Source organism: Chenopodium album, chromosome 9, assembly GCF_948465745.1.
Source record: "Chenopodium album chromosome 9, dcCheAlbu1.1, whole genome shotgun sequence".
Classification (NCBI taxonomy): domain Eukaryota; kingdom Viridiplantae; phylum Streptophyta; class Magnoliopsida; order Caryophyllales; family Amaranthaceae; genus Chenopodium; species Chenopodium album.
Genome location: NC_137842.1, coordinates 6,294,773 through 6,317,500, shown reverse-complemented (window position 1 = coordinate 6,317,500; position 22,728 = coordinate 6,294,773). Strand labels below are relative to the sequence as shown.

The following is a 22,728-nucleotide window of genomic DNA, read 5'->3' as shown; positions in this document are numbered from 1 at the left end:
TCCCTGACCACTCTCCGCCGCCGCCACCTCCGCCGCAGCAGCAGTTAGCAATGGATCCTTCGCCGTCGCACACGCACCACGACGGTCTTCTCTTTTGGCAATTCATGGTTGCAGGTTCAATCGCCGGGTGCGCCGAACACATGGCTATGTTCCCCGTTGACACCATTAAAACCCGAATGCAAGCTCTTGGTTCTTGCCCAATTAAAACTGTCGGTGTTCGGACCGCTCTCCGGTCCATTCTAAAGTCCGATGGGACTGCCGGGCTTTACCGGGGGATTGCTGCAATGGGGCTGGGTGCCGGCCCGGCTCACGCCGTTTACTTCTCGATGTATGAGTTTTGTAAGAAAGAATTTTCAGGCGGAAACCCTGATAATCATGTAGCACATGCTGCATCAGGGGTTTGTGCTACGGTTATGAGTGATGCGGTATTGACTCCAATGGATATGGTGAAGCAGAGGTTGCAGCTTAGTGGGGGGAATGGTGGGGCTTATAGAGGGGTTTGGGATTGTGTTAAGCTGGTTTTTAAGAAGGAAGGGTTTGGGGCGTTTTACGCGTCGTATAGGACTACTGTGATCATGAATGCTCCGTTTACTGCGGTGCATTTCGCTACTTATGAGGCTGCTAAGAAGGGTTTGAGGGAGGTTTCTCCTCATCATACTGAGGGGGATGATGAGGACGAGGGGTTGATTGTTCATGCTACGGCTGGGGCAGCTGCTGGGGCGCTTGCTGCTGTGATTACTACGCCGTTGGATGTTGTCAAGACGCAGTTGCAATGCCAGGTGAGTGTTTGTTCTGTTTTTGATTTGTTGTTGGTGTTGATTGAGTTATAATGTTTGATTGTTTGCTTGGTGTTATTGTGGACTTAGGGCCTGTTCTCATTGAGTGAACTCAGCTGAATTGAACTGAACTGAATATTTTATAAGAGAAGAAAATGCCGTGGAATGCTTTAAAGAAATTTAAAATGGGCTAATCATGCTATAAAATGCCTGTAATAAGAATATGTATAAGTGTTTTAATTCAAAACATAAATGGTAAACAGTAATACATGAACCTTTTCAGACTTCATAAGAAAGTTTATTGAGTCTATGTTAAATCAGATTGATGTGGTAGAAAGTAATCGGAACCACTATTTAAAGTAATTGTTCTTATAGCTATGGAATGCTTAAAAGAAATTTAATATGGGCTAGTCTTGCTATAAAATGCCTGTAATAAGAATTATGTATAATTGTTTTAATTCAAAACATGAATGGTAAATTAGTAATACATAAACCTTATCTGACTTCAATAATAAAGTTTATTTAAGTCTATGTTAAATCAGATTGATGTGGTAGAAAGTAATCAGAACCACGTTTTAAAATGAGAAAGGAAAAGTTCCATTACTAAAACTTACCTATTTTACTCTTTTAGAGTGAAAGATCAATATATTAATCAAGTCAAAGTCTACATGCTGTCCGTCTTCCGTCCTACGATTGGGTGGACTGATACTGGTGTATTGCTTTTGGCTCCACATAACCTGGTTGTAAAGCCTTTTCCTTTCAGCATCAATACACAGATTAAGTCTAAGTCTCCATCCTCCATCCTACAATTGGGTGCACTAATAATCCCATAATGCTTTCAGCTTCATAACATGGCTGTAAAGCCTCTTCCTTTCAGCATAGATCTTGTATGTTCTTTATTAAATGCCTATAAAAGTTAGCTACTTTGGAGAGGTGAAGTTGAGTATGAGGAAAAAGGGAACTTAAGCTGATGAAAAATATGTTTAAATTTGAATCCCAAAGTTTATCTCCCATTATATCTTCTACTGCATTTGATAAAGCTATATGTTCCTTCCACTAACTCTAAGCTATCGGGTGAGTGATGACAATTTGAGCAGCTCTCCGCCTCTCCCTCTTTCTGGACTTTAACCATATCTTCGAATGAAACAGCCATGATGATTATTGTTTATCTATTGGAACAAAGCCATCGTAAGTCTTTAGGTATTAGATAAAGTAAATGGGATTAGAACTTTTTTTAAATAAAGAAAAAAGAATCTGCTCGGAAAACATTGCTTAAGAATATGAAAATTGTACGGTTATGACAGCATTACTCCATGTTTTAATTATTGTTAACAGTTATATATTTGTCAAGTGAGCGAATGAGTGATGATTAGGACAAATGATAGATTTTTAGGATTAGTTAATTTTAATTTTGAATTCCATTATGCCATTGCTAATGATCAAGTCTGTGACATCTTGTTAGTTAAAGATTTATGCAAAGCATCCTTTGTTAGAGGAAAAGGGGGTAGGGTAGAGCTATCAAATTAAGTGTGCGGGTCAGGTTCATATTGGGTCTAGTCTGATTGGGTTGATTAATTCTTGCTAAACCACTCCCTTTGTGGATTGATTTTTGGTCGGTTACTTTGGGATTAGTACTATAGTTTGTTAGGTTGACAATTGATTTGCGCTTGATCTTTGTCAAGTAATGAGAGAAATAGTGTCAGTCTTTACATGATTTCCTAGTTTTACCCTAATCTTAACTTTACCTAAGCACAGTCAGCAGTAATAAAATTTGAATTACTTCGCTTTCTTGTTTATTAAATGTTGATTCTGTCCAAAATGAATGTGTTAGGATATGAATGTTTGTTGTGATAGTGGACATTTTATCTTGGACATATAGGTATTGAACATAACCTTGTTTATCACAATGAAAAACAAAGATGATAATTTGGGACAACTTCATTATCACTATTGCGTCTAATTTATATGATTATGAATGCTACCATATTGGGGATTGGGGGGTAGGGAGCATTGGTATGATCGATAAGCTTGAAGATAAAAATAATTTTTATGATAGATGTTGCAAATATCCATTGGGCCTAACTTGAGAAGCATGAAGGCCTTTGATGGAGTCCAACTGTTCAGGGTGGTATATAGTCTATATAGGAAACTTCTCAAAGGTGTGCTAAAAGACTCTTGATGGAAGTTTGAAGGAGTTTCTTGTTGGAAGTTTCTAGAAACCCTTTGGTATACTCTTTTACATATTATGTAAGCTCTTAGAATATATTAGACAGGAATTGTCCAGAATGTGCTTGTATATACTTAAGGGATGTATGTAGAATGGTCTTGGGGACTGTTGTATAACTATCCTTGTAAGGAGGCTAAATTGTTCTAGATCATCCTAGGCTAGAGACTTGAGAGGCCTATTTAGGTCATGTGGCTCATTTGTACACTGATATCTTCCTACAAGCTAGAACACTAAGAGTGAGGAAAACTAAGGCACAATAGTGCCAATTGCCAAGTGAGTGTGTGTTTGGGACTTTAGCAAATGTGACTGTGTGATCACTTGTCTGCGATGAGGATTGTAACGGATTGAGCTATAAACCTAAGGGGACATGCTGAATTCAGGGAATTACTTAGTAGTTAGCACTTAGAAGTTTTATTTTTATATTTATTATTTTTTTAAGAGCATTTCCATTAACATAAGATCAAGGGTAAGAATTCCTTAAAAAAGAAAAAGAAAAAAAAGTCATGGATTAGAATGCTTGACTCAACTTGAACATGTGGCTTGTGGAATAGCTTTGTAGTAGTGCTATTTTCTAATGACAGTCAAAATATATATTGTATCAATCATCTTACTTTTCTGAATAATTTCATTATTATGGATTGTAGAAGTGGCCATAACTACCATCATAAGAATAATAAATACAAAAGAAACCCTCAACCCATACTCTAAATACCATGGATCGTCATAACGACCACCCAATTTACGGAATATAACCACTCAAATAAATCATTTTCTCTCTGTTCGTCATTGGTTAAATCATTTTAAATCACCCCACATCTTAAAGTTTAATTGACATATATTACCTGTCATGGTTTAGAATAATACTAGATTTAAAATAATCTATAAAAGTATACTCATACATGCAAAACGACACACATGAACAATGCATTATTAAAGCTAACAATATGTCATTGATTTTAAAATATTACATATTAACTTTGTATTACTTATTTTCATTTTTTTTAAAAAAATTAGAATTAAAACATATAATAGATAGTGATAAAAAAATTTTAAATAAAAAAATGATTTAATTTTTCATTTAAATGAAAATATTATACAATGATATTTAATTAATAGATTGTATTATTATATGACATAGTAAATGAGATATATTATAATTGTATTAGTACATGACATATTATAAATGAGATATATAGAGAAGTACATTACATTTTTTGTTCATACATATATAATTTTTTATACTAGATTAATTTTTAACTATTAATTTTTTTCTTTCTTTTTGACATGCAAAATGTGTTTCTAGTAGCGTTTTACTCACACTAATGTCTCTTTGGTGTTCAATTTATCTTAGTTTAAAATTTAAAATTTAAGTATCTAGAAGATAAGGCACAACCCAAACACATGCAATTTAGTATAAAATTGAAAGTGCATGTGCTTGGGTTGTGCCTTAGTTTTCGTAGGCGCAAAGACCTGCAAAAGGTGCGCATTGACTATGCATTTTTTTTTATAGGGAAATACCATTGTTTAAATTAGAGGAGAGAGATATCACGTATTCTCAAATTTATTTTAAAAAAATTATTGATCACATAAACCCTTTACTTCTTTTTTCAGAATTCTTTTTTTTTAGACTTAGTAAATATAAATTATGTTATTTTATAAATATTTTATGCCTCATTTATAAAGGGCGCACACTTTCATCTTGCGCTTAGGCTCCAAGGGCTTTTGCGTCTTGATGTGTATCACACCTTTTGAAATATTTTATTTTTCAAATCTGTGAATACATTGTCTTCTTCTCCAACATTATATTTGTCTCTCATTTTCTACTTTGAAAGGGAATCCCCCCTTCGTAGATTGAATATTCTATCGTTTGAGTTTTCAACTACTCATTAACTCCCAATATTACATTATTACTATTTCTAAATTCTCTTTAAAAATTTTTATGCATTAAACTTCTCTATCAACACCAACATATTTAGATGATTGGATTATAACTCATAAAATGATGCAGCAGCTGTATCCAACAATTAATTATTATCTCACAAAATACAAAAAAATATTAAGAAATAATAGCTAAGTAGAAATGAGAGATAGAGAGAAGATAAACATATATCAATATAGAAACCACTAGAAGGCTAGAGGACACTTTCCTTTTTGTACATTATGATTGGATTTTTAGCCTAAAGGGTTATGTCCCGCTATATTCAGATCAAAGTTCAGTGTTTTTTTAGCCACACTACATTATTTATAGGCATATGTACAGAGTCATATTAGAAATTTTAAAGTTGAAGCTCATTTTAAAGTAGCAGCTATAACACAACAAAGCAACATGGTTTTCCTGATAATTAGCATTCTATTGGTAGCAGGTTTGTATTTTATTAGACAAATTTGATACCACAAGGCAGCAATCTATGTGAGATCCTGTTCTTAACAAAAAAAACCTACTGATGCAAAATATCATGATATGATGCAAAACACTTTAGTAAGACCTTGCTTCATCAGAATCTCCAAGTTCAAGAGCAAAATTCTGCTGTTGAACTAAGTCTATATCAACATCAGCACAATCCTATATTCAATCTAGCCTAGACAATCCACACTCGCAAAGAATCAGCATGATTTGGTAAATTTTCTAAAAATGTAATTTTACATATGCTGAAGTGCTTACAGCCTTCCCCATGCCGCGTTTTGTCATTTTAAGTACTATTTTGGTGAAGTTTCTTTAATGAACTTAGCCAAAATTTTGTTCATTTTCTTCCATATTGAATAGGCCTAATGTAATAGCACTTGCCAAATTTATCCAACTGTCCGTTGCTCTGGACCCTATTTTAAAACCAATGCAAATGTAATTTTATGATTCGAGTTTATGTAGGTCTGATGTGTTTAAAGCTAAAGCAATGGACCTTTTTCTTTTTTTTATTATGCTAAAGTGAATTATTGAATCGTCTAAAGCTTTCATTTTTAGGATGTTTTTCTATCGTACCGACACAGTTTCATTTTTCTTGGAAAGTTTTATATATTACTCGTCAATGGGTAATGATATGTGCGATGTTTAGGATTGCAAATAAGCATTTATTACAATGCTTAAATTGATCGTAATTATTGCTGCATCATTACCGACACACTTATTAATGTTTGAGGGTACATCATTTTCTTATTTAAATCATCATTGCTGATATGCTTTTGTGGTGTTCTTTTTTCTTGATTGTGTAAAATGTCATGAAGCACTTCAGACAACCTTTCTTGTGAAGGTAGATTGAAATATCAGATTTTTCTTGCAGCTTAATACAAAACCTATCCTTAGAAATCAATAAAAACAATAGAGCCAGCCACACCTCCCTAGCTCCTAGGGGTGAGTATGACCACTCTATCCCAAACAACTCTAAACATCAAATATATTTTGTTTGCTTTAATACTGTTGTGCAATATTTCCATCAGGATGCTTCAATTCTTCTCATTTACCATCAATGAATCTCTTTGAAAGTTTATGTGGATTAACGAATCTTGAGACTTTACAGGTGATGCAAATAGTGATAGTCTAAGCTTCGTCACCTACAAGTACATAGTAAAACCATGTTACTGTCAAGTATAATCCTCTGAATTTTTTTGTGATTGTTTGTTGCACCTTACTTTCTTTTTTTCAGATTAGTTTCGACTAATGACACGTAGCTTTAAGTGATATCCTGCTTAGGTGTCATTTATTATTCTTTTGATAATGTAGGTGTGGAGATAATTAGGTTTTATTTTATTGAAAAATTAGACATAATGGATGTAGTAATAATTAATCATATGAAAGTTAAGTATTGATGGTAATTTTTGAGGGAGTATTATTTATTTGTCATCTATGTTTTACTAATACCTGAATACCCCTTTTTGCCTTCCTAATGCCCAAGTATTGACTCTTGTCACAGGGCGTTTGTGGATGTGACAGATTCACTAGTGGTTCAATAAGGGATGTTATTAAAACCATAGTTAAAAAGGATGGATACAGGGGGCTCATGAGGGGATGGTCTCCTAGAATGATGTTCCATGCTCCTGCTGCAGCAATTTGTTGGTCTACATATGAAGCCGCAAAGACCTTCTTCCAGGAGTTGAATGACCAAAAAAATAGCAGCAGTGTGACCTAATTTATGTTGAGCTACTCATTTTTTTCCCACTTATTTATGAGTGCATTGCTGTGAAAGGTACAGATATTCAGTGATAAACGTGGCATCATACACATATACATGCATTCTTCAGGTTCGTAGTTCTAATTGAGGAGCAGCTTCAGGCTAGTTAGAATGTCAGACTGTATTGTATCATTATGTTCAAAATTTTGATAATTTCAAATTACATCAAGTGGTTTTCATTTTGTTCCAATTCTGAGTAATAGCTGGTAGCCTGGTACAACATCAGATCCGTGGAAAAGGAATTTATAAATTACCAGTAGCAAAATAATATCTTGGTGAATACAAGAATTTCAAGGTGTTGGATTTAGTTAGAAAAAGGCCTAAGTTGCAAAGATTTGTATGAATAAGTACTCTGTTTTTTTTTTTTTAATTTTCTTTTTATACTCTCTTTGTAGTTTATTGTTCACAGAACATTTTTGTATTTTGGCAGTTACTCTTGGTTGACAATTTTGCTGTAATAGTTTGATTAATCTTGCAACATCATCTTGTAGTGCTATCGTGTTTATAATACTCCATATAGGGGTGGCAATTCGGGTCAGTGGGTCAGGTTCGGGTCAAATTTCGGGTTGATTTCGGGTTATACTTAAAAACAATAAAAAATACTGTAAAACTAAATATTATTACAAAATATGAAATTTTGGTCAAATCGGGTCGAATTCAGGTTATTCGGGTTTGGGTCAGGTCGGGTTCGGGTTTCTCTCAGTAACTTCAGGTCGGGTTCGCTCGGGTTATCGGGTCGGGTCAGGGATTGCCAGCCCTAACTCCATATATCCATGGACCACGGCTGCGTAGCTAATTGCTTGGAGTTGAATAGCTTGAACTTTGGTCCAGTGGTACTGTGGTAGGCATCCTCTACTAGGTGGGCGATGCAATTTTGGGGCAAATATTAGACATTCACACTTGCATAAGTTTTGGACTCAACTTCATATTCGCTACAAATTACATTTCATATACGAATATATAATAATTTATAAGTAATGTTATAGCCAAAAAGGATGAGAAGGGGGTTAAGCGTGCATCATTCAACTATGACTCGGCCAACATCTTTGATAGTCTGTTAGTATAAATTGAGCATTTGGATAGCGTGAAATGCTTTTTTAATTCCTTATCAGTTGCAAACTCTGCAGTGAAGAGAGAGGGGGGGGGGGGGGGGGGGGGGGAGTGACTAAGACTAAGACAAAGACTAACTTACAAGACTAGTATGCAAAATTGCAAACTCGACCTATTACCAGTTGGTTAGGATTGAAATTGTAGTGACTTTAAATCGGCCAAGTGTGTTTATACTCCCTTCATCTCTAAATGTTCTTCCCACTTTGACTGTGCACATTTGCCAATGTAAAACTTTAACCATTAAAATTATTAGTTGCTCATTAGTGAAAATTTGGAGACAGAAGGAGCATTTTATTAGTAGTATTCTCTTGAGATCAGTGATAAAGAGGTGACATGTGGTCTAATGGAAGTCATCAAATGTATTGAAGTTTGTGTGAGACTCCACAATTAGGGCCTGTTCTCATACGTTGAAATTCAATTCAGTTCAGTTCAGCTCAGCTCAGTTCAGTTCAGTTCAGTTCAACTCCTAATTTCCTTCTCTTATAAAATATTCAGTTCACTTCAGTTCAGCTTTGTTCAGTTCAGTTCTATTCAGTTAAGTTCAATTCAGTTCAGCTGAGTTCAGTCAATGAGAACAGACCCTTAATCAAAGTGTAAACACAATGAAGTCCAAGGGCTATAACTAGGGATGACAGTAAATCTGGACTCGACCCGGGTCCGTGGATACAGAATCGTTTTTCACAGATATAGGTCTTCAAATTTTAGATCCGTCAAATTCGAGTCCTGCTGGAAAAAACGAATCTGGATCCGGGTCTAACCTCCAGACCCGGATCCAATTTTGTTTACCCGTTTTATAATTTTCTTATTAAAAAAAACTACAATTGTTTGTTTTTTTTTTATTAAAAATGTTGATGATGTTCTTATAAAAAAAAAAAAAAAAATAAAAAATTGATGATTTAGGATGCTCACGTGGTATACATCATCGTTGTTTTTTTTTGCTTGCTTATTTGTAACATCGTACTTTTTTCATTGTTTATACTCCCTCCGTTTTTAAATACTTGCTCCATTTCTCTTGGACACGCATGCCGATGCTAATCTTTGATCACTAATATCTATAATTATCAATAAGTATAAATTCTAACAATTGAAAATTAATAATCTATTCATTGATATGATTCCGACAAGTACCCACAAGACTATATTTTTTCTTATGTATAAATCACAAACATTAGTCAAAGTAGGACAGATGAATAGTGCAAAAAATAGAAATGGAGCAAGTATTTAAAAACGGAGGGAGTATATATTTTTTTCAAAAGAGAAGTGTTTAAGTTGGTTGCTTTGTAAATTTGGATTAGTTGTATAACTTTAATTTAGGTTGATGTTGCAGAAGTTTGAAATACATTTTTTTTACTCCAATATTACAAAAAAACTGATTTATAGGGCTACACAGGAAATTGGAAAGCCGATTGGTTCTGACAAGGATTCTATCTCCCAGGTTATAGCAGAGACATTCCCTGAGATCGCTGTAGATAAGCTTCCTTGTGACATCTTTACAAAGAGGGCTACTCTTAACACCAATGAATAACGATGCAGATTGTATAAACTCATTCTTAATTGATAAATTCCCTAGTGCTTCTGTCACCTGCAAATTAAAAGCTTTGACATTATACTTAATGATACATTACATACAATTAATAAGCTCTGTACTGGAGGAATGAGTCCTCGTGAGTTGGTACGTAACCCAACTGTGAAATTTGTTGCCTTTGTCTAGACTTTGCAATGGCACACGTCCTATATGTAAGAGATTCTTTTCAAATGTCATTGAATGTGTTATTGTCGTTGTCACTGCAAGGGTGAGCGTGTCTTTATACCTCAAATTGATTTGCAGTTTCATATCAAGCTAAGCTTTGCAATGACGATTGACAAATCTCAAGGACAAACATTAGATCAGGTTTCGTGCACATCAGATGGTATTTGGTTTTCTTTTTGCATCATAATCCGTAGGACCGTAGGTTATGTTACAGGAAACAGGTACATAAATAATAAATTCTCTAGGGGAAATCTTAATACCTGCAGATCAAAATTCAGTATTCAATTAGGATGAGTCATACATGGATATATCAAATTAGGATTAGTCATACATGGATATATCAAATTCAAAATAACAGTTACAAAATAGTACTCCATCTACTACATATATGGGAAACTGCAATTATAGGCAGAAGTCCTTAATCAACTCTTGCACATATGGTCTAGCTTCGTTGAATTCTGACATGACGTCTTCACACAACAACCATGCTCTCTCATGTGCAATATCAGGAACCTGTTTTTATTTAAAAATCAGAACGGGTGTTTGGATTCTAAAATGATAAATAGTTAGTAAAACAAAGACAAGCAACATAATTTTTACCTCCACCGATTCGGTCACAAAGGTCTCAGCATTTCTCTTAATAGCCATCAACATATGTATTCCGGAGCTATGGCTGCAACAACATAAATTAACAAGTTAGTACACAATTAAGCAAAACCATTCATAAGTTTAACTATTGAGCGATGTCGAACTGACATATCTTGCTGACGTGGCATTGGGAGAACTCAACGTGTATAATTGGTAAAGGTGTAATCTCTCTAATAGCCGAACCATCGGATGAATGCCAAATCCATTGCAATGGCCTAAAATCACATATACGTCAGTATCATCAGATTTTGTTCATGACGAGTAGTACAAAAAAATCAAGCACACTGGCTTACCATCTTGGTAATGGCATCTTTGTTGACCTCTAATGTTGTGATTGTATCCAATGAATCCATGACCACTATCTCTTCCCTATTAAGAGAAAATGCAACACAATACCAGTGGTTCTCTCGCATGACTAGAACAAAAATATGTTAAACAAAATAGAATCAATTATATATTTATATGGTTTTGTTAGTGTAAAGATTTTGTTACCGAGAATATACTATTAAAATTTTGTAAATATTTTGTACCTTAAGGTCTTTGAGCTAAAAACTTTTTTGATATTTACTATTTTTCAACAGGTTATATCAATTATAATCACTGCCTAAAATACTACCTAAAACCTTCTACACAACAACACTGTACAAATGTCAACCAAACCAAGCCCCTAACAAACCAGGCACCTAACAAACCAAGCCCCAAAAATTAAAGAGAACAGAGTTTCTATATTTACCGCATGTATTCTGTTGAGTGCCCCTAATTTTCTTAGTGTGTGCCTCCGCTATCCTCCTCAGCCCAACCTCCATAGTCGAACAGTTCTGGACCAGTATCTACATACCATAGTTGTGTTAGTTACATACATATGTTACATACATATACTCATTGTGAAATATTGTCCATTTTAAAAAATTGTTATGTTACCGAAAACGTTGGGTCAAGCATGAATCTCCGACTATGATCACCAAATTGTTTCTGCCAAACCTTTTCATATAGGATTGCACAAGTACGGACATACTGCATCAAAAAGCATTTGTGTTAAATTAATATAGTTGAATAAATTATGTTCGACAAGTATAAAAATGAACTTTAATCGCAGCTAACCTGATCATAAACCATTCCATTTTGATGGACAATTTTTCCATAATAAACCATCTTAACAAAGTCTCCTCCGCATTTGATAAATGTGTGGGGAGAGCTGTAACAAAACATGTACCCAAACTGTCAGCACAGTCCAAGATTAAATCAAAATATTAAAAAATAAAAATATATGTAATCATGTAAGTTGTATAAACACTCACTCATCATGTGTGAACCTTGGTGAGGCTATCGTGTTGTTTATCACAAAGTGATAAAGTGATTCAAAGTACCTCCTTATACACTTAGGCCTCCATGTTCTTACGCAAGCGGCTTCCAACAAAGCCGGAGCCAACTGCCTATGCTTTCTGCTTCTCTCTGTCTTGTTTTTTAGTATCAGGTGTTAAGCTTTGGTGAACTGGTGTAGTGGCGTGACAGGTTCCTCTTTAGAAGAGTAGCCTATGTAGTTGCCGAGGTCTCTAGGTTGCTGAATGTGAACCTGACCAGCGGAGGCCACCCCTACTTCACCAGTGGCTTGACCAGTGGAGGCCTCCCCTACTACACCAGTGGAAGCCACCCCTACCTGACAACCGGAGGCCACCACCACCCCTACTGCCTGACAAGTGCAAAAATAAACACATTATCCATAGACCTATTCTTTAGTTTGCAAAATCACATTTTGATTTCACTCCACACATTACCAATTGCATTGCATAAATAAACATTGCATGCTTAGTTTAAAAACTAGAGAGAATTGCAGTGAACCAAGTATCACTAAAAGAGTAAAAGGGAGATCTGGTAGCTTTTCTTAATCTGGTGGTAGAAAGATTCACATCTCTAGAGGTGCTAAGTGTTTCCCAATTCACAATTTGGCTGAAGGAGCTTAGCCTTGTATAATTCATTAAGGGTATAACCAAAGTATGAAAGACCAATTAAGCACAGTATATCACAACCTTGTATAACCAAAGTATGAATTCCAAAAACATGAAATGACTACCCAAGAAGTTATAATGACATTATTAAAAGTTTAACAATATTAAAAAGCAACTACGAGAGTACCGTCACTGTGTACTTCCACCATCAGCAAGCTGCTTGCAAGTCTGTGAAGGCTCCGACACAATATGTTTACCATCCAAGGAAGACTTTAAACCTTCGAAAACGGATACAGTTTTCCGTATCAACATGTTTGAGGTAGTTTTCAACATCCTCAACAGTGAATGAACTTTTCCGTTGCAAAGCCATTCCCTCCGGGTTGTTAAACACATACTTTGACAAACCACTTGGGCCTTCTTGATCACAAGGTGTGTAGCTTATTGCAGCCAAAATCCCAGCACCTACTTCTTCATCATCACCATTGTCATTTGGATCCAAATCTTGAACCATCACCTGTCATTACAAGGCAAGCATACCCTAGGTTAATTCTGTAACAAAAATTGCATTGCACTTATACTATTATAGTATGAGGTTATACTGTCAGAATAGTCCCATCAAATGCACATGGTAATGACATAATGTATTGATAGTTAATGCATGTATTTGTCAGATAACTAACATATATTGTCAGGAAAGTTACATCAAATAATTTGTGTTTTTAAATTACTAGTTGTTGGCCCGCGCGCTATGCGCGCGGTCCCCCAATGTGATTTCGTCTCGTGATTAGTGTGTAATTAGTCGTATTTTATGTGTTAATGTATTTTAATTTTGCTAATGATCACTTTAGTTATAGTACATAATGATGCAAACATAGAGGCTAGAGTGGGCAACATCGGATGGCATGCTGAAGGCATATGAGCATGTTATTAAGGGGAATGATTGGCGAGATATTTAGCATTTTGTTATAACAGAAAGATTGTACGAAATGAGTTATTAATATAGTTTTAGCATTGTAATGGCTTTATCATCAACTAATCAAATCATTACAACTGTTCCCTAATATTTTCTTGAATACAGTCTTGTTTTTTTGGTGAACATCCTCGAGTATTCCTTTCTTTCTTTAATCATCAGGCTTGATCCTCATCACCTAAATTGCGCATAACTAATGCTTGAATTAAAACTGGAGTCGCGCAGTCCCCCAATTTGGTGATCTATCCTTGGTGATTAATGTGCAATTATGCGATGATATATGTGTAGATTATTTATAACGTTTTATTATTTGTAACAAGTTAGGTATAGATGTTGGCGTTGATCAAAGTTGAAATATGATAGAATAGATTGTGCTGCTAAGGAATTAATGTAATATATGGGTAAGTTGATTAAAATCATTGAAAAGTACAAATTACATCAATGTGAGCCAGTGAGTGTGTGATTAAAGGATTGGTAAATTAGGTGTTGTGAATGGGGAATTGGCAAACTGGATGATGCGATAAAGGAGATTAGATGATTAACAAACTGGGTGGTGCGATTAGGGCGATTGGAGGATTGGCAAATTGGGTGGTGCAATCAAGGTGATTGGAGGATGGGAAAACTGGGTGGAACGATCAAGGTGATTGGAGGATTGGCAAAATGGGTGGTGCGATCAAGGCAATTGGAGGTTTAAGTGGAGGATTGAAAAACTGGGTGGTGTGATCAAAGTGATGGAAGGATTGACAAACAGGGTGGTGCGATCAAGGCGATTGGAGGATTAGTAAAAGGGAAGTTGCTTGCATCAGTTTAATGTGTTAATACCAACCCTTACTCAAATTAAAATGAACATAGACAAGTGTGGTTAGACTCCTAATTTAAGTATATTGTATATAATACATATACTTATTGAGATTAAGAGAGGGAGGTCGGAAGAAAGATGGAGATAGAGAGAAGCTGAGAGAGACAGAGGGATCAATTACTTCATTCTTTTCTCCTAGACCCTCCCCCCCCCCCTCCCTTCTCAATCTAGCACAATATCTTTGTTAATAGTGCTTTTATATAATTCATGTTCACTATGAGATAATCAATCACAATGAGATAATCAATAAGTTTATTTCAAATAAATCCATCTCCTTCTAATCTCTCCTTTTAGCACTTATTTCAAATAAATCAATCAGTTCAGCTCAACTCAGCTCAGTTCAGCTAAATTCAGTAAATGTGAACATGCTTTACTCTTCTCCCAATCTCTGCTTTTAGCACTTATTTCAAATAAATCCATCTCCTTCTCCTTCTCCTTCTTGCCTTGAATCCTTTTTTTTTTTTTGGAAACCCCTTGAATCCTCTTTTAGATTGACATAATATTCTAACTGTACTATTTCATACTGCAAGATATCTTCAAAAAATGCTTTTGATACTTATTGCAAGCTAATAAATCAGTTGATGATGATGCTAAGTAAATAATTATCTTAGGATATTCATTAATTATAACATGAGTAGTTAGTTGAAATTTAAAAATGATTGATCACATAAAGTTTTTAACATGCTCCGATTAGCAAAATGTGACGGAAGTCATACTTGTTAACAATAATGAATTTATAAATTTTAGGTTGTACTTTTTCCCCCTCCCCCTCTAAATATATTGTGTATTCTTTTATCTTTTATTGTAACTTTTTACATGAATACACATTTTACATTACTTTTTTCCCATCCCTCTCTCAATATATTGTTGAATAACTGATACTTGAATCATTGCAAGTGTTTGGTAGGCTAACAGCCAGGTGAACTGGGAAGAGCACTCGACGAAGCAACCACACTCAACTCCATTATTAGAATTGTCAAATTAGGCTCCAAAAATCATTTGAAGTTCTTGCTTGAAACATCAATTAAGTAACAAATTTACCTGCTAAAAACTCTCATAACTTTAGAATATATGACAAATATTTCAATAACTATGTACTCCGTATTATGTTATTCAGCTCTTAAAAATTAGATTCATGATTTTGAGCCCAAAAAAAAAAAGAAAAAAAAAACAGAATAAAAGCCTATATCAACACACAAATTTGAGTTTACACCATTTTTCAAGAACCCTACAAAAATACTATTCATAACAGAAAAAATAGGCATAACATACACATAAATGAATGTAAGAACTCGGAATCATGTTGGTGCTAACTCTTACAGCTTTGACTATCCAACCATTCCATTGCAATTCAGCCGTAAAATAAACACATATCTGCAATATTTTCATTTTCTTGAACATTCAACCCCACCATCAGCGCAAACACATAAATCTGCAAGAATTTGGAACTATAAGCACAACAAAGAACAAAAAAAAAACAATTCAAAAACTTTTTGATAGCATAATTTTGGTCTGTACATGAAGAGCTGGCAGGTCACTATTTTTGATAGCATATTTAACCAGATAAAGGTTTAATGGAAGGATACAAGAAGCAAAAATACATGGAATGGATCAACTTATTCTAGTATAGGGTGTGTGTGTGTGTGTTTTTTTTTTTTTTGAAAAAATTTCTAGTATAGTTAGCTGAACCAAGAGTCTTAAGACTATATTAATTTAAACACCCAGACAAAACTCTATATAATTTCTGAAGTACAAGCTGCTGTAAAATTAGGGTCCTTAAATTTCTGAAGTACAAGCTGCTTTTGCCTCCCCCCCGTTAAATTACCCTAATTTTACATCTTGATATCCATAAAAATGACTTTCTTGAGAAGTAGTAGCTGTGGGCAGATTAAAAATCAGTGATGTAACTTAGATAGCAACTGCGTGATGCTGCCCCCCTACACATGACATGAATTCATCATCTGTATACCGACATGACTAAACTGAGTTTAATTTTACTTGTACTTTAGTAAGCTCAAATTTGTGCTTAATTCAATTAGGCTCCAAAAATCACATAAAATTCTTCACACTTTAAAATATTAATAAATCACTCGTACACTCTTTACAAACTTCATTAATATGATATAGAATATTGGAAGAGTAGATTGTGAAAACAATATAAGGTGATTAACAAAGACATCTTCACATATCACAACTCAAGCCACAGAGCACAAATTATGAAACAATCATCAAACAATACTATAGTACACAACACACAAACAATATAAGTATTAACCCAACTTATTTATGATAATCTTATATCCTTATCATTCAGAAAATATAGGTAATTCAATAATTAAGCTGGGACAGTCAAAAGGGTAAAGGATGTCATCAAACCATCATGAGATTTCAAAATCATCAGGATCCTGCTTCTATAAGAAGTGCAGACAGTACAAAACACACAAACAATATAAGTATTTGACATCAAAGTTGAGAATATAATCCTAAAACTTAAGTCTATCTCTACTTGCTTAGTTTTCCCTTGTTCTTGCAGCTTCCTATATCTTTCATGAGCCCTCTCTGTTTTTCCAATTCCTCCCTAAAAAATGAATACATATGATAGTCATATTATGAATAGTGTCGCCATCTTCACTCAAACTAACTCAAAATCATGCATCAGATATAACCAACTAATAACATCACTTTAAGTTGAGCAGATTTTCTTTCCAACCGATAAATCTAGGCTGGTTGCTGCAAAGTGTTACAAACATGCCAAGCTTCATACACAGGGTGGTATGTAATCCATATCCGACAGCCATCAGTCCAGTTCCTACTTTGTCCAGTATTATTGTAGCCACTCTCTGAAGATCTGTCTTTTGCAAGGAGGATCTTAATTCCTTCTAAGGATTTCTTCTGTTCACTCGAATTCTTTACAAAATGCACATCCTTCCTTTCTTTAGAACTACTGCTGATCAAAGTGCTTCAATTCTCGTCCTTAGAATTATCACCCCCCCCTCATTCTCCCTCTCTCTCAGACTAAGTATGACCCTCCCCCTCTCTTCCCCCTCCCCCCTCTCTTTACCTCTCTCCTCCTTGCCCCTTTATATCTCTCAGCTTCTCTCTATCTTCCTCTTTGCTCAAACCTCACTTTCTTTGTTTTTCCTCCGACCCATCTCTTTCTTTATCACTCTCTCTCTCTCTCGGCCATGTTTTTTCTTTATTACTCTATATATTTCTCTTCTGACCTTTATATATATATATATATATATATATATATATATATATATATATATATATATATATATATATATATATATACACATTTCTCTCTCCTCCCTAGCCCTTTAAATCTTATTTAATCAATCACAAACAAGGATAGTACGCATACATTACAGAGTTAACTAAAAAAACACAGCAAATAAGGTCTGATAGACCAACCTTTAGCCACAACTCCAAGTCATGAGGATCAGGCACTGCAGTTTTGGGGATCTGCAGGGAATTGACAAACCAAAGATAAATAATCCTGCCATATCATGTCCTAATAATGTATTGAATTCGATATAAGAGAGTTTGAAAACATGAATGTATTTATTCAAATCATATCTTACCATTTCACTGATGGGTGCAAGCGTGTCGAGTCCCTTAGCTAGCAGCCAGAAGAAAATGTGAAACATAAAGTTAGAGCAGCATCTGAAAGTTTGTTACAGAATTTCATGACAGGAACCTTTTATGTTAATATAATTAATTTCCAATCTGATATTTGATAGAAATAGAAGTTGATGTTATAATTAGTTAATGTTAAAAAATGAGTACATTACATTGATAGTAGCTTGGAGTTCCTTTGCTGTCATATCAAGTCCAAGAGCATAACTTGAAAAGTCAAGATCACTGCAATTAGCTTTCTTTCCAAATTAAGAACAATTGTAGTTTTAGATCATTAGGATACTAAAGAAGGATTCTAATTCAAAAGGATGTTGAAAAAGTTTTAAGTGGACTACTTTCACTCTTCCTACGAATTACTCGTATGCTCTTAAATAGTATGTGTATGATGTCACATGTTTCTCGTACCCCTTCCCCAAAAGACAATTATACATGAAAACATACGTAGTACAAGAGATAGTCACGGTATTATGGAGTATGAAATTTCAATTACATTCATAATAACGAACTAAATCAATTGTGATCTAGGAGTATTATTTCGAGTTAGAAAAAATTCAGAGTATTCACCATACAATATTGAGCTTGTCATCAAATCTCATTGCTAATTGCTTTGTGACAGACTTTTTAATAGTGATTCTATATTACTTATTATTGTACATTTAATTTAAAGCTCCAAATGTGTCAAAAAAAAAAAAAAAAATTGAAAGCTCCAAAACAGTGCAAGTAATTTTCTTTAGTCAATTCTCCCACATTTATACTCCTATGGATTAAAAATGGGTTTTGGGCTGCCAATTAACCTGATGGGCCTGAGCACAGTGGTCAGTCCAAAACTCCAAAAAGACCCCAGTCATTTCATGACTTACCAAAATTCATTTTATAAAATTAGATTTAGATCCCAATCAAATGAATCAATTAACATTGATTATTAAACCAGAAATGAAAATTGCATTTTCATTTTGTCAAATGGCTAACAACTATTATCGTTAACTATAATTAAACATTGGTAAAAACTTTTATAGAAATAATAAGTTTTTTTTTTTAATATTATGAAAATTTGTGTTAATATAATGAAAATTTGTGTTAATATCTATTTGAGTCATAATCACTGTTTAAATAAAATAATAAAAAAAAAACTACAGTTAAGTTAATATATAAATCGTGCAAAAAGTCAATGCGTGTCAATTATTCTAAAATAGATAATGGTATAGCAGGTTGCGTTCATTTTCACCATATTTCTCAATGATTAAACTTCAATCAAATGCGGCCTATTATATATAAAGAGAGTAAAAGAGTAAGAAGGCGAAGAGAGACAAACCTCCAACGCAATCCAAGGCCTGAGATCCAGAAACATCGCGAGCTTTCTTGCCAATAACAACAGCAAGCTCAGCTTCATACCAAACTTGCTGCATTGAAGCTGGGATTTCAATGGTTCCTCCATTTTCCAAGTATGATGATGTTGGCTTCAAGAACAACACTGGTTCCTATTCACCCAATAACACAACAAACAAATCAATCCCCCATCACAAAATTATAGTCACGTACTCACGTTACATAACCTTGTTAACATGTCCGGAGACAGTTGTCACATAGATTTACTAAAGGCTAAAATCACAAATATATCAAACTGTGGTTGATTTTATTGTTATACCCTTGCTAAAAAGAACAAAATTCAGAATAATATGCTTACTTGCACTCTGTTATAAGCAGGTCAATAGCTTTGTCCCTTTGTTTCTTGTTTCTGAGCAGATCCTTTGGCACTGCTTCAAGGACTACTCTTCGTAAAATTTACACATCAATAGTCAAAGTTCATTCAAGAAAACAGATCATCCTATTAACTTAGACAATCCAAAAAGAATAAATAAGTGGGGAGAGAATCTACTCACAAAGACAAAGGCAAATAGTATACATGTATATTTCAGTTTCATTATAGTTGCTATAGGCACTTAATTATTAATCCTGATACAAAAAAGTATGCTGGGCGGAAAAGATGAAGTGACATGCAGAAAGAAATTTGAATGCATGACTCTGCAATATGAAATTTTCATCCAAGTACAATAAGCTGGCCTGTTACCTGAGCATTTCCTCTCAATCTAAGCTCAGACATCCATCCTGTATCAGCATTGTGTCTTCCCTCGAGAACTAACTTTGTCCCTTGACTGACCACATGTAAAATAACTTTTTTTTAAAAAAGGTTCAAATACTTACAAAATCATTGTCAACAAGAAGACTCCAAAAAAAAAAAAAAAAAAAAAAAAAAAAAAAAAATCCTCTCTTTTCCTTTCTCTTCATCTCTTACACACGCAAAAGAGGAAAAAAATGCAGATAAAAACATATAAATTAATTTGTATTGCACCCAAGGAAATCAAAGTATTTAGAAGAGGAAATAATATAAGAGCACAACAATTGTCATCTATTGAGTATAAGAGCTAGCTTGCAAATTGCAAAATGTGTTCACCAGAGCATACCTCTTAAGATCGTACCATACAGGAGATAGATGTGTAAACTTGTGGCAGAACCTTTTAGCTAGATCATAACCAGCCGAGTCCCTGCACCGTTTGATTAGGTTGCAACTATTAGTGTTGGAAACTGGTTTAGCAAAAACAAAAATTTTGAGAAAGGCTTGATAGAAACCTAAAAGGAAACACACCAATAAGAAATCAAGGCTAACTCAATCAACAATAATAAGGTTTATCATCTAATTGCAAAGTTTGAACTTTAGTTGAGTATAAAAAAAGCTTGAACTTTAGTCCTACATTTGTTAAATAGGTGCTAAATTTGTTGCTTAGACATGTTCCAAACCCCATTCTCCGGAGCATATAGCGTTCTCCCAGAGGTCAGCACTAATCACACCAAAGCTAATATGAAAAACAAGTACTTAAGTTCACGTCTCTTTAGCTCATTGAGCTACCTTTCGGATTAAGCTCGTCTAAATTTTTTTAAAAAAATAAAGAGCCATAACTAACCCAATAATGCAAATAATCCCAAGGTATAATTGAATTACTTGAAAACATTACATATCAATGCAAAAAAACGGCGGTAACTATTGAATAAAACAAATTTAAGATTAGCAAAATGGGGTTACCTGCAGTTGAAACACAGATCAGCAATTTCACCAGATTTCAATTCCCAGCCTTTGCCTTTCTTTCATCAGACTGTAGAATTTGCCCCACAAGACGTGTTCATGCAAATTCTTGACCCCATTAAATTTCAAAAACCCAAAAAAAGCTAGCAAAACTCCACTCCAATTAATCTGCAATATTAAAGATTAAAACTTTAGATTAATAACAAAACGGTGTCGATTTAAGGAAAACAACGATCAATTATCCAAACGCATTTTCAAACAAAAAATACCAAAATTAAAAAAATAAAATAAAATAAAAAAAACACATCACAATTACAAACTTTAGACCCCAAAAACTTTCACAAAAATCCCAAACAGCCCTCTCACACGTCACAATATCTCCCCTGCAACAACATCAGCCCACAAACCTCACCGATCGCGCACCACCATTAATTCTCCACCTACGCCCAACAACAGCCACAAGCAGCCCATCAACCACCATCACCAACACTACAACAGCCACTGCGCATCTCCCCTACTACACAATCGCACACCCCCGCATTTCCCCTGCTACACAACCACATAAACTACTACTACTGCTACTCCTCGCCACTTCACGGTAACATTCTAACCGCAACCAACACAATCTAATGCCAAACAACAGCGGCATCAAGCAACCACCATTCGGCACCTCAAAAGTCTAATTTTATCAACAAAACCCACCTGATTATGAATAAAACCCATCAAAACAAACAGAACTTAAAACCCAAAAAGAATATGAAATTACCTCAGTAATCGAATTTGAGAAAATTACTCCATAAGATCAACCAAAATAAATTGAACATGTACCCTAGATTTTCGAATTGATATTAGATGATTATTAAATTGATAAAAGATCTTACCTCAAGGAGCTGCTGTAATGGAGAAGAGATAAAATACAGAGTACTCTTCGAGCCCTCATTTGAAGCTCGGAGTAAGCTTCAATGGAGGAAAAGGAAAAAGAAAAACGAAAGGGAAAAACTTGATTTAGCTAACCAAAGAGGATGAATGCCACGCGTCAGCTCATTCAGAACAGCATGAATATCAAAGCGAAAAGACCAAAATAGCCCTGTCAATCAGGGAAGGGTGCTAAGGGCAGGGGAGGGCATAAAAGTCAATTCTCTGTTCATAAGGAACAGTAAATTGGGAATAGTAAGGGTGGTTGGGGCTTTTATAAGGGTTATAGATATGATTGATTGTGGTCCATTATTTTATACCATACTCTTACCATACTCTTAGACCATTTACTAAATAAGCATTAAACTAAATCATTATTTGAAGTACTAAATCATTATTTGAAGTACTTAAGAACAAACATTTTCTTGTAACTTTTTTTTCCACTAGTTGTCAAAATGTGTAAATGCAAAAAATTATCTCCTTTTACAGACATGAAAATTGTGTCAAAAATTATGTCCGAAACTTATGCTATCAAAATTGTGTCAATAATTATGTCCCAAACTTATGCTATCAAAAAATTATCTCATAATGGCAAACTGTAAAAAAATATTGAAAGCCATTTGAGACAACTTGTTATTACAAC

The 22,728-nt window shown here is 34.5% G+C and overlaps 1 protein-coding gene and 1 long non-coding RNA gene across 5 annotated transcripts in view; one reads left to right on the top strand and one right to left on the bottom strand.

Moving 5' to 3' along the window:
- The window catches only part of LOC145559484 (uncharacterized), an 8,827-nt gene extending 1,181 nt beyond the window's left edge, over nt 1–7,646 (top strand). Inside the window, exons 2-3 of the mRNA XM_081620906.1 lie at nt 1–779; nt 6,909–7,646. The exon at nt 1–779 is cut by the window's left edge and continues 146 nt beyond it. Coding sequence (XP_081477032.1) covers nt 1–779; nt 6,909–7,124 — 995 coding nt within the window. The 3' untranslated portion in view covers nt 7,125–7,646. The remainder of the gene's footprint in view (nt 780–6,908) is intronic.
- A 7,655-nt stretch (nt 7,647–15,301) lies between these two features.
- On the bottom strand, nt 15,302–22,010 carry LOC145559483 (uncharacterized). Of its 4 annotated transcripts, XR_014092724.1 has the most exons (9): nt 21,171–22,010; nt 20,554–20,634; nt 20,160–20,244; nt 19,776–19,857; nt 19,404–19,569; nt 18,247–18,316; nt 18,037–18,074; nt 17,867–17,917; nt 15,302–15,881 (listed from the first exon to the last, which is right to left on the bottom strand). It is a non-coding gene; the product is annotated as an uncharacterized LOC145559483 (long non-coding RNA). The 4 variants fall into 4 exon arrangements; XR_014092726.1 differs by having other exon boundaries at nt 15,308–15,881; nt 18,247–18,298; nt 19,776–20,244; XR_014092723.1 differs by having other exon boundaries at nt 15,309–15,881; nt 19,776–20,244.
- Nucleotides 22,011–22,728: the final 718 nt, after the last annotated feature.